At 38.4% G+C, this 13589-nt stretch overlaps 1 protein-coding gene across 4 annotated transcripts in view; it reads left to right on the top strand.

Annotated features, from left to right (window-relative positions):
* ATP8A1 (ATPase phospholipid transporting 8A1) overlaps positions 1–13589 on the top strand; it is a 252519-nt gene that overhangs the window by 22168 nt on the left and 216762 nt on the right. For all 4 annotated transcript variants that reach the window (XM_034958523.3, XM_003832229.4, XM_003832230.4 and 1 more), the window contains exons 2-3: positions 11284–11398; positions 12682–12781. In XM_034958523.3, coding sequence (XP_034814414.2) covers positions 11284–11398; positions 12682–12781 — 215 coding nt within the window. The remainder of the gene's footprint in view (positions 1–11283; positions 11399–12681; positions 12782–13589) is intronic.

Raw genomic sequence — 13589 nt, 5'->3', positions numbered from 1 at the left:
AATGTCAGGAATACTCTTTAGAATCCACCACTTAGAATTTGTAGTGCTACTTCAGGGGCTTGTCACAATTTAGCGTGAGTTCAAGAAATGTTAAGCCATTACTTTTTTTCCTTTTTTAGACAATAACTGCTGTGGTGTGTTTTACACTTGTTTATTTTTAAATCAATTCCCTCAAAGGCACTTAAGGAAACATGTCATTTACCATGTCTCCTAATGACAGGTCCTGATGACAAAATATATTAGTGGTTATTAGGATAGAGACAAGACTATAAATTTCTGGGAATTTTTGGATGCCTTATATTGAAATAGAAAATTTAGTAAACATTTAGTGCACAGAAGGGACTTTCCTGAAGGGTCATTCATGTTACTTCCCCATATTAGAGTAGCATACTTAATAGATACTTACCCATACCCTTGTGCCTGTCCCATCCTCTGTACCTAAGCATGTATAGCATTTATTATTATTGAACTAAGCATATAGCTCAAAAGATTAGTGTCAGATGTATGATGGTCTTTTACATAGACAATATATTCAAAACTTTTGTAGGTATCCCTTCAAAGAAGAATGGCCAAGGAGAGTATTTTGACACTTAAGTAGCATCCAACAAGGCTGAAGGGGTAGAGAAATGTCTGAACTGGAAATACTGTTGAGGTGTAATAGACCAGCAAAGGACAGAGTTAAAGGGAGAGGTGAGGTCAAATTTAATTGTTGAATGAATGCATGAATCTATCTATCAGTGTCAGAGCTTTAGATATGGGTTGAACTTTATCAATTTCCAAATGTTGTCTTGCCTTTGGTGCTCAGTGACTCTCTAACCTTGAGCAAGTCTCCATATGACAAGTGATGTCTCCTAATCTTCATTTTTAGAACTCTTTTAAAAAGTGAACCCTTTTGTATAATGAAAAGCTATCAATTGTTGAAGGAGATAACCATGTTTTACATGATCAAGGGTATGTAATGTTTTGTTATAACTCAGATGGACTTGGAGGTAATGAGCTAGCATCACAGTTGCATGAACAAGAGGGTGATGGAGAAGAAGGTAGGGATGTGGAAAACCGTTTGGCTATTGTGCAAGTTCCTTAGAGTTGCAATCCACAGTTGTCCCAGAACATGCTGGACTCAGAGCTTGTTTAGGGCAGCTGTTAACATCAGAAGAGATCTGATCCAGCAAGTAGGGCCTGTTGGGGAAGGTTCCAGGTAGCCTGCTTATTCTTAAGCAGGAAAATTGCACTGTGGTTCCAGGTCATCATTCCATGTCGATCAGAAAAGCCAGCTAGTGGTTGAGGTACAGGGAACAGGGCTTAGCTTCTTGAAGAAGGCTAGCCAGTCTGGGTAGGGCATCAGTGCCCACCTACATTAGATGGGTGTTGGGACAGGACTTGGCTTCCAACAGAGGGCTGAAATGATTCTGTCAAGATTCCATAATATATAGGCTGAGCATATCCTTTAAGCGGGTGGAGTAGCTCCTGGAATCACATGAAACGCTTAGAGAAAGGTTGAGGAGGATCTAAGGCAGCTTGACTAATACCACAGATTCATTCCTGTCTGTGTTCAGCCTTTTCATCTCTCCAGATGGCAAATTGACTGACTGGCTTAGCCTGGACTGTGTGCTGACTTTTAAGTCAATGAGGAGCATGGAGCCTTGATGGAGCAGTCCCCTAAGACTCTGGGGGAGGGGTTCTCCAAAGGAAAGCAATGGGCTGTTTCCAGGAGAAGCAGATGCCGAGCTGGAAAGAGCAGATTGTCCACTGCACAGAGTCTGCATTAACACTCGGTACAGGGATGGTGTATTAATGCAACTGAAAATTCCATTTTTCCTCTGGCTACTGTTGTCATGATCTAGAAATTTGAGAGGTATTGCTAAATAGTTTCCATTTTAATTTCCATGCTTTTAAGGGTGTTTGATTTCTTCAGTGCCATATTTGAAAATGTGGTTTGTAAGTCTTTACCTTTGAAGCACCCAGTTTATTGTTTCCAGAGTAGTGGTTCCTTCTTTTCATGAGCTGTCTCTCTCTCCCCTTACCCGTCTCTGAACAGCTGCTGTCAGGCTCACAATCGAACATTTGAAGTGACTGTTCTGCTCTAACAATGCAGAACATGGGATTTCAAGCCTCTTTTGTCACTGCAGTAATTGCTTCTGCATTTATAATTAAATGAACTATCTGTACTAAGATACCACTAAAAACAAAGTAAATACAAATATCTTAATTATTCAGCCAAGAATTGTTTTGATCCAGCTTAAGAAGCTTACGTGTGTGTGCGTGTGTGTGTGTGTGTGTGTGTGTGTGTGTGTGTGTATTAAGCCCATTGCTTTCCTTTGGAGAACTCCCCCTTCCCCCATAGTCTTAGGGGACTGCTCCATCAAGTTACCATGCCCCTCTTTGACTTAAAAGTAAGCACATGGCCCATGCTAAGCCAATCACAGTCAATTTGCCATCTGGAGAGATGAAAAGGCTGAACACAGAGAGGACTGAATCTGTGGTATCTTGAACTAATTCCATTAGTCAAGCTGCCTTAGATCTTCCTCAACCTTTCTGTAAGCTTTTCATGTGCTTCCAGGAGCTGCTGCACCTGCTTAAGAAGCTTACATACATACATACATGTATATATATATATATGTGTGTGTGTATGTGTGTGTATATATGTATATATGTGTGTATGTATATATTCTTAAGCTTCTGTATCAAAACAATATATACAAATACATATGTGTGCATATATATATTCAGGACTTTCAATTATTAAGCCTTTGAAAAGGATAGTGGTTAATGCTAATAATTCCATCTTAGTAGTACCTAACTTTAATCACACCTAAGTTCTGCAGTTGTGTTTGTAAAGTCTCTGTCTAGTTTCCCTGTTAATATTCTTTTATTAGATTCTTTGACTGTTGCAAGCATGACTTTTTGTTTAATGACCCCAACCTAAGTCAAGAAACTTGAGCAGCTAATATGGTCCCTTTAATGCCTAATATTGGAAACCATTGAGTGAAAGGTTATATAATTGCACTCTCCTAAATATGTTTAGGAAATAATATAATAGATATTCTGATTCCAATTACAGCCCTTATAATTGCAATAAAGTTGAGTCTGCAAAAAACTTAATGGTTCTATAACCATATTACCCGGCAACAGTGATTTTGTATCTTGTTCTTGTCTCCCTCCTACCTACCACCCCTGCATTTCTGTTGCATAACCCCATACAGATGACAATTTTGTTAAAAAAAAAAAAGTACTCAATATTAATTGACCAAATTATATGGCAAAATTTATTATTTTGCTGTCTATATTGATTTACACTGGTCACAACTATAAGTATTATCCAAAATAAGTAAATGTTAATACCTACATTACAGTCTTTAAGACTTTTAGTTTTCCCGTATCAAGTATTTTGAAGGGGAGATTAATCTGTGGGGGGGATAGGGTGACAGGAACTGTTTGAATGACAAGTATTGTGCTACATTGCTAACATAATGTCATCCTCACATTAACCATATTTTATGGGTGAGGAAGCTGAGACTCAGATGATAAAATAATTTGCCCATGTAGAAGTGTTATAATCTGAATTTGAACATACATCTGACTACATAGCCTATTTATTTTCTCCCATAGTATGCCTTTCTGATTTCATAATAAAAATAATAGCTAGAATTTTTGCATATGCATGAGGAGCCAGGCACTTTACACATGCATTATTTCATGTAATCCCCACAAACTCATGTAAGAGCATAGGTAGCTAAAGGTTAATTATCTTGTCTAAAGTAACCAGAGCTCATAACTGGTAGACCTAAACAGTCTCTCTCATTCTTAGGCATGATTCTTTAATGCCCTCCTTGATTATATTCTATATTTTAAACATTATTGATTACCATGTAATAATGAGAAAAAGGATGCATGGTATCTAAGGATTAGGGTTGTTTGGCTGTAAAGAGAATTCTATTCATTAAGTGGTTAATTATTTGTTGTATTTACAATCCTACAATAAAGTAATGGGCAAAATTAATTTGAACAATGTATGTAACCCAACACATCCAAAATATTGTAAATTTAGCATGTGATCAAAATAAAACATTATGGGTCAGATTTTTAAAAATCCTACATTTCTTTCATGTCTTGGGCTTTTGCATGGAGTAGCACCAGGCAGTAGTACTATGGAGCATCATGCAATCATGAAGAGGTTATATGGCTCATGCCAGCTCTGCCTCCAGAGTATAATGTATGCATCCACTTCCTTTCATCTCTGTCACCAGTCTAACCCAGGACACATCATCTTTTACCTGGATTATCACAGTGTCCTCGAAATGGTCTTTCTACTTAAACCTGTCAGTGAATTCCTACTGCATAAAGAATATAAATTCAGGCTGTTAGTCTCCCAATCTGGCCCTGCTTCTTTTTGTTTTATGCTCTGTTTACTATTAGTGGCCCTCATGTTCCTGGAAATGCCAAGCTCATTCTCCCCTCCAGGGCTTTTCCTGCTATTCCCCCTTTTGGGTTGACAACTGTCCCTTATCTTCCTTTATGTGTCATCAAGGTCTGAACTCAGCATCTCCTTGAGACGTCTTCTCTGACCACTCAGTGTAAAATAGCAGCAGCTATAGTAGCATCACTAGCAGTGATAACAACAACAATGAAAATAGCTCACATTCATTACTAAACTCTTACTACGTGCCAGGCATTGTTCTCATATTTACTCGCTGGGTCCTTACAACCACCCTTTGAGGTAAGATACTGTTATTAGTTCTATTATATGCATAATGAAACTTAAGCACAGAGACTTCTGTCAATTGTTCTACAATCACTTGTTTATTTTCTTCCTCATTCTTACCATGTTCTGTAATTATCTTTTTCTTCTCTAGAAAATAAGTCCCTGAGAAAGAGGACCTTATCTTATTTCCTGCTGTTTCTATAACATTTTTAAAATGCCCAAAACATAGTATATTCTTAAGTATGTTGAATGAATGAATAAGCAAATGAATGAACAACAGGTCTTATTAGATCATGATATTTCGGATGAAAAATGGAATATTTCAGAAATGATACTTCTCTCATATGAGCAGGTCAGAAGCCTTTCACTTATACTATTGAGCATTTTCCTCTGTTACATTGTACTGTGTGCATATAAGCATGTGATGATGAATCTGGGCAGATGAAGAAAGGAAGACTCTGTGTCATCATTCTCAGCAACCCAGTAGTCACTGATCAGTAGGTGCCAGGTAGTTGTTGGCAACTGAGTATAGTCACTGCTTAGCTTTTCAAATATGGATGTTGAGTTACCATCACAAAGCACCATTTCACTTCGTGACTGAGTTTTGGCTGCAGATTAAGGAAGGCAACTGTTGCTGTGAAACATCTCAATAAAGGCTCAAGAAGGGAAATTTTTTTACTTTGTTTTTCAGAATTTTCCTGCTCTTCTGAACAAAACTATTGATTTCTTTTCTGCCTGCTGCTCAGCAGATATTAATTTCACAGAATTTTAGAGCTGAGAGTAACTGTCAGATTATTAGCCTAGCCTGGCTTCCCCATTTTACAAAGGAAGAGAATAACCCCCAGGGATGAAGTGGTTTGTGCAGGGTCATGTGGGTAATTGGTAGAAGAACTTGAGCTCACCTCACAGCCCCTAAGTGGGTTAAGTGATGAAACACTGTTCGGGGAAGATGAGCACTTGCTCACTTCAGAGTCATAATTAGGATAGTGACCCACCAGCATCCTTTGTTTTCTTGACAAATAAAATTATTGCTGGAAGCTAAAATAGTCACCAGAAGGATGTTGCTTGTATATTTTTATTTGGTAATACAAAGTAATCTTATTAGCATATTCAGTAGTTAAAAGTTACATGTGACTATTCCCTATACTGAAATTCTTGGTCCTTCTGAAGTTTAGAAATAGCATTTGGCCATTTTACGACCAAGAATGCAAAATTTGGCCTCTTAGAGTCTCTGGTTTAAAATATGCATAGCAAATACTGGATAATTTTTTTATTGCTTGAGATAAACCACAATTCAGAAAACAAAATTGCTTTTCTGCTGGCAGGGGGAATAGGAATCAGGCAGAATATTACAGACATTATTTGGCATAAATAAGGAAAAGTCTTTTCCTTGCTCATTTCAATAAAAGCTAGACCAGATTCATTTTTCTGGGAACTGGTTTGATTCTGACCATTTTTAAGCAGTTACAGACCTTGGAGAACACAATGTTGAAAGAAGCTAAGATTTCCCAGAAGCTGCTATACAAATGTGCTTTCATACATAGAAAAGGATCCTTGCTCAGTTCCATTCCTCAAAGTGATAGGTGTATGAATTTGCCTGCCAATTTGCTCTGTGAAACTTAATTTAAGAAGACTAATAATGCTATTAGTGGATGTCAAATGTCTGACTGAGCACCAAGGACATTGGGGTGAATGCCTGAGTTAGTCTCTTGGAGAATCGAAAATGTGAGGAAGGAGCATATATCTGGTGTTACTATCATCATTTACTTTGTGTGTCTGTACTTGTGGGCCATTTTGAGATGTCTCCAACAACTTGGAAATTTGCGAATTGAGTATACCTTCTCATTTCTTTCTAAGACTAACATATACAGGAGCAAAGTCACCTGCAAGGGGGCTAGATTGGTTCCTAGGCCTGCAGGATTTGGTAATCCCATTGGAAGATTAAATATCAATTTGTGTTCGAAGGTGGAAATGGGTATGGAGATGGTCAAGGAAGGGGTAAGTCATGGGGTTAAACATTATCAGCACTCTTCTCAGCTCTGCAGAAGGGAATAGAAGCATTAGCCAACAGACTTGAAGTATCATGGCCTCATTGTCAAGATATTGCAACAAACTTTTAAGAGGTTGGTCCTACAGATGCATCTACCCCTTTAGCAGGATTGGTTGCATCAGGCTGTACTTCCCTAATGCTATGAGAGTCTCAGTTCACCTAACCACTGGTGGGTGGGTTACTTTGGTCATTTAACTTCTACATAGGCCAATCTGGGAGAGTTGAATTGATTATGGAACTTCAGTTACTCTAGTTCCTATGGCAATTACTTCTCATCATAAATTTACTAATTGTTGTTTGGACATCAGTCCTACAGGCTTGGGCAACATATGTCTACTTGAAAGAGATCTGTTTCTAGTATATTACTAATCTGGTTTTGCTCACTTGTTAATTCATCAGGCTTTGAGGGCTTACTATGAACCAGAGGTATAATAGGTAACTTACCATGTAACAAGGGAAGCAGGTGAATTGTCAATTACACCACAAGGTAGAGAATTACCACCCCAAAACATTCTTCAACCTCTAACCCAGAAGCCGCCTCCCATTTTTATGAGGCTCAGCCTATGACTGTATCATTATTCACCCTGTTAACTCTTTTAAGTATAATAGACATTTACAATATCTATTACATTTATTGTAATACAAATTACATGTATTGTAATCTATTACAATATTAGGTGTTTTAAGTACATTGCATACATATTCCTTCATTTACTACCAACTATTCCAGGACCTGAACACAGAATACTTCTCTTTGACAGATTAGGAAACTGAAGCCTAGTGAAAGTAAGTAACTATCTAAGGTCATGTTTTATTCTTGGCTTTGCTATTTACCAAATACTGTTCATTCGACTATACTTAATACGGAGTTCAAACCCATTGCATGGTGGGCTTCAGAGTTCAGTCTGAACCCAGAGAAAATGGGTGGGGCACTGAGTGGATCTCAGAAGCAGTCTGTTGAATGTCTTGAAGTCCATTTCCGTTAAATAGGTGAGTATTGTATGTCCTCTTTGCACAAGGTTGTGCTAGGAAAAGCTGAGAGAGATACCAAAGAGCATGATTAAGATGCGTTTCTTTCTCTCAGTAAAGTTCACCTTTAGCATGACTTACAGACAAAGAAGGCTTCTGAAGTCCTGACCTACCAGGAAGACTCAGAACTGTTACCAGATCAAGAACGGCACTCGCCTTCCCCTTGCTTTCTGTGAGGGGATGACATAAAAGCGTCGGAGTTTTCAGTAGTCCTTAGGAGTTCAGACAGGTGGATTAAAAGCTACTAGTAAATTTTAATGACTTATGTGAACGAACCCTCTAAATTATTAAACAGCAAGGGACATGGGTTCCTTCCTTAAAACGAGGAATAGAACTCCATGTATAAGAAGGTACACCATCTTAGTTTGACCCTCTTTGGGGCAGGGTGGTAAAGGATTCTCCTATTTTGATTGCCTTTGTCACCATTCTAATAGCTCAGCTTAGGCATTGCCCAGGTGTGCACATGTAGCTCTTTATGTGGTTATTATAGCTGATGAAGGTGGTGATATGCAGAGGAAATAAAAAAATGAAATCATAAAATAGAATTATCTGGTGCATATTGAATAACTTTCAATTTTGAATGTAGCAAATGTGTTTTCACCTTTAACCCAGAACTGTGAGATCAAAATTGCTACCTACCTTCCTCAAAGTGTTGGTTCATTAATCAAATAGAAGAGTCCGTTTCTCTTTACATGGAAAGAGTCTGGATTGACAGGTTACTTACGTTAAGTCCAGACCTAAGTTGCCCATTTCTGCAATGTAAGATGATTGCATTGAAGAGTTTAATTATAATGGTTACAAACTCTCACTTCCAAATTAGCAAAAATGCTAGTCTTTTTCCCAGGTACCTTCATCAGAATATTCCTGAGGATCTCTGAGGTCAAGTATGTTCACTGAGATATTTCTGAGAACCTCTGAGGTTGCTGTGCCTGTTTACTGCTAGCTTGCTGTCACCTGCTAGGAGTAAACAGAATCGGATACATAACAGAAGGTGATACCTGCAGTCTCTGGCCTTCAGACATTCTGGGAGTGGGCTTAAGGTGCCTGATGGCTCTCCATGTCACTGCTGAGGCGACAGGGGAGAGGTGCCTACCAGCTCCACTGGCTGAGAGCCTCACTCCCTGCTTTCAGTGCAGATCTCCCTTCCTCAGTATCACACCTGGTCAGGGCACAACAGAGCCAAGCGTTCTGCATACATTCAGCTTCATGTACAGTATCTTTCCAAAGCTTTTCTGTAATGCCTGGGTAAAGAAAGCCTATGTTATCTGTGAAATCCTTTGCTCAGAGCCATCCAGTCTCTTCAATGGTCCTACCCCTGGCAACAGTTTACAGTTTAGATTTTCCCCTTCATTTTGGTGAGTTTTCTCTTTAAAGATCCCTTATTATCTGACCTAGGTTGGGCCCCTACTAATCCATTAGGATTGTTTTAATTACTCTGATTCCCACATAAGGGATGGGGTTAATTCCAGTCCCTTTAGTTCAAGGAAAATCCTTTGCCCCACAGAAATTCTTGAATACAAGTTAATATCTGAGGGGGAGATGCAGTATCCAATTGCTTTCAGTGGATAGCAATATCCAGTGCTCTCCCAGCAGCGTTTGAGACCTCAATGTAAGTAGGTATGTCTGGAGGGAGTAACACCCAGTTCCTCAGCTAAGGACATCCAAGGGCCGGGCCCTCAAAAGTCCCATTACATAAAGTAAATACAACACTCAAAAGTCCATTATATAAAGTAAATACAATACAACCTGAGAACATCAGCTCAGAGTGGAGTGAAGAGCTGGTTTTTTTGAAGCTCTCTCTCTAATCCAGAGGCGGGGAACAGCACACTCTGGTCTTCATGCTACCATGAAGGAAGACCTAATAAAGGACTCAATTTTTTTTAAAGATTGATCTCCCTCTATTCAATAACCCATGTGTGAAATTTCAATTATACAAAACTAGAGGGAAAAGTATGTGTTTAGAACATGGTGTAGGGAAACACTGTGAGCAAAGCTGCTGATTGGGTCTGAAACTGTGAAATGGGTGTGACAGAATCTACTCGGAGCCATGTGACCTCCAGGGTGATAAGGATACAATGTGCCTCTCACCCTGTGCCCCTCCTACTTGGAAAGCTTTCAGTGGTTGGCTGCCAAGCAGAGCGCAGGGTCCTCTGGGACCTGGCCTGTGTGCTTCCTCAGCGTGGTTTCTCGTCCGCCTTCTGTCTGTGCTCCAGCGGCACTGCCCTGTTTGCTCTCCCCTGCACACATGACACCGTTTCTCACACCCCAGTCCCTGTGCTCATGCTTCTCACCTTTGTAGAACACCTCAGTGATTTTCTGGTTTCATACTATAACAAACCCCACAGGCCAGCTTTTCACATAGTTGTTACCAGCACTTGGCCAACAGTTGTTTTTTTATCAGTGGGTGGAGCAGCTTTTCTTGCCCCCGAAAAACAGTCAACCACTCATTTTTCATTGGGTATATGTATTCGGCAAACATTGGGTACCTGCTGTTTGTTGGCACTGGTGTTGAGAAGATGAATAACACACCCTCTATGGCCCTAGGGAGTTCCCATTCTGGTAGGGGGAACCTGACTCAGGCAGCAACAAAACCTTCTGGTAAGTGTTTTGCTGAAGAGTGGGGAGGTTCAGAGGGCTGTGGAAACCCAAAGACGTTTTACCTAACTTGAACATCATAGAACACTTCAGAAGAAACCACATGTCAGCAGGTCTTATGGGAGGAGTTGGCATTGGCTAGGCAGAAAAGACAAGAAAAATGGGTTTTGGAGATACAGTACTGTTGTCACCCCTTTGATTTTTCACTAGAAGACACAAAAAGCTGTTTAAAATACTATCTGTTGATATTCTGTTCTAGAACTTGTATGTATTTTTTAAAGTGTTTGTCAACATTGCAACAAAGTACCCAGTTGAATGTATCCTGTTGTTTCAATGATTATGAGATGACTTGAAGTGCTCTTGAGAAATTTAAAGTTCGTTTGTGAACATGAATTCTAACTGGAGAAAAAAATAGGTGATGATAGTGAGTTGGATCATTGTTGCAGTTCTCTATTTAAACCTTACTATTTATCTTTTCTTCTGTCTTCATCTGGGAAAAAACCCAGGAAAGTATTAAATGCACATGCTTAAATTTTTGACTATATTTTAAATTACCTTGTTAGTTTTACCTAAAACTGTAATTTAAACCAGTTTAAAATTAAGTTTTACTTCTGGGCATCTTTTTATATAGTGGAAGGAAAGAAGTTGAACACTTATGGGGGAAATGTAAAGTTGATGTTATGTCTTGTTTTTGATATGGCTCAGTTTTTACATGACTGTTAAATGCTGCCCTTTAAATCTAGTAGAAATGTTAAATATGGGGATGTTACTTTTTATTATAAAAGAAACAACAGTAAGGGGAAGCAAGTAGCTTTTAACAGATTTCATATTCTAGACTAGTTATGAAATGTGTTTTTGGTCTGGACAATAAAACATTTCTTGTACAATAAGAAGATCTCTTTTTAAGGTTATGAGAAGACAGATGATGTTTCAGAGAAGACCTCACTGGCCGACCAGGAGGAAGTAAGGACTATTTTCATCAACCAGCCCCAGCTGACAAAATTCTGCAATAACCATGTCAGGTAAGAACTACCAAAGAATGCCATGAGACCAGCCAGCAGAGCAGAGCTGGTTAGGTCAAAATGAAAATGCTTGCAAAGAGCTTTCAGTGCAGTCAGTTAATATTTGAGAGCTCCCTGTTGGCAGTGTGAATAGGCTGTTTCCCCATCTTCTATCCCATAGAGAAATATTCATAAGAATCTGGAAATAGCGAGGAGCAGAAAGAATAAGCACCCATCCTCTGCCGATGCTGCATAGATATTGAATAATGGAAGCTGCTTATGTGTAAATGCCTCTGTCCTAAACCTGTTAATAGAGCGATGCATTACTGGTTTTGGTTAGCAAGTTTTAACATTTTAGAAGAGGTCTTTGCAATTCTGCACCAAGAATTCCTTCTGGTTATATAGTCTTTAAGTATTGGTTTTTGATAGTTGTGAAGTTTAGTATGGTGTGGAGGAATGGAGGGCTGTGCGAATTACTTCACTGCACTGTTGTGTTTTCATTCCAACAATAATGTAAAAAGTATCTGTGTAAGCACTGGCCGCTTATGCGGCTTCTGGGACCACATAAACACCTTCAATACTAATAAAGTGTTTCTCCAGTGGCAGAGTTAACTAGATTTGAGAAGTGCCCACTTAATATGTACAACTTCAAATTCTAGAGGAACATTTCTCAATTTGGGTAATGTGGCATGTGTCTGCTTTAATCTCCTTTCTATTTGATAAACAAGAGGAAGATCTGGGTGTTTCTAAGACCTAAGTAGTGATATCTTACTGATGTGGGCATATCTGGTGTGTTTAGTGTGGATTTCTAGCCATGTTCCTGGAGTGGCAGTGAAGAAAATTCAAACAGAACCCCAGAGATCTCCCTGAAATTATCCAGGAAAGGCATCTCTGTTTACAGTGTCTGGTCAAATTGCTCAAATTGCTGATTTTGGGGTTTTTTTGGCAAGATTTTATTTTCTAGTCGCACGTTGTACTCTGTCTTATGGAGGGCTGGAGCCCTTTAACTCCAAAGTTGCTCTTCTTTGTAAGCTACTTCTAGTAATGTTAAGCAGAATAATTGGCCAAATAGGACAAAAGATTATGCAAAAAAAAAAAAAAATCTGTGGTATTCACGCTTTACTATTTATTTAACCTTTTCACTCTTTTTCATTTAGGTTAATGACCCTTTGCAATATTCTCCCAATTTGAAACAGCCGGCAAATGTTCCTTATCTAACTTTTTATATGGTAGTAACAGAACTTTGTAAGTGTGGGTGCTAATTATGGAGAAGTTTTATGCTACTTTTCATTTTTGTTTTCTAGCACTGCAAAATACAACATAATCACATTCCTTCCAAGATTTCTCTACTCTCAGTTCAGAAGAGCTGCTAATTCATTTTTTCTCTTTATTGCACTGCTGCAGGTAAAGTCACGTCATAAAACCTTGTCAAATGTTCAGGTACTAATAAATGTTAAGCCCGTGACCAGTCCCCTGAGGTTTATGTAAATGCCGAGAGATAAGCTGGTTTTGGTGGACATTTCTGGCTCCTGCTGCAAGCAGTGTTGGAATCCACTACCTTTTCCAGCCTTTTGATTCATTTTTATCAGCTTATTTTGGATGTTCTATAAATTTGATGTGGCAAGGACTGTTCATTTTGGGTGGTAAAGGGGATGGGACGTTTTCTTAAAATGTTAATTTTCATAGGAAAAGTATCAACTCTGAACCTTAGAATGCAAGAAGTTAAATCTTGTGCTTCTCTTTGTATTTAAATTAGTTGTAGTCAGAAAAAGTTTTAGTTTATTAAAAAGTAGCATATTGAACATATGCTTAAATTTGAAAAAATATTTTCATTGAACTTGAAAATAAAAAATTTTTAAAACACCACAAAACACAAGGAAAAAAATTTAAAACTCTCATTATTCTACCATCAGAGACAACTACTCTTAAATTGCGGGTATATATCCTTCTGGTCTTTTTTTTTTTTTTTTCCCTCCCAAGCATCGTTTATTGACTTAGTTTACAAAAAGGGGATCATAGAATACCTATTGTTTTGTTACCTGCTGTATTCATATAACAATGTGTGGATATTTTCCCAGTTATTCATTGTGTTTCTAAAATATCATTTTAATAGTTATATTTTAGTGAATAGATATACTGTAACTTATGTAACCAGTCTTCCAATGGAGGTTGTAGTCCTATATACAACTACTTACTGTGAAACTAATTAACA

The sequence above is a fragment of the Pan paniscus genome, chromosome 3 (assembly GCF_029289425.2).
Source record: "Pan paniscus chromosome 3, NHGRI_mPanPan1-v2.0_pri, whole genome shotgun sequence".
NCBI classification, from domain to species: domain Eukaryota; kingdom Metazoa; phylum Chordata; class Mammalia; order Primates; family Hominidae; genus Pan; species Pan paniscus.
This window is presented reverse-complemented; position numbering and strand designations above follow the sequence as displayed.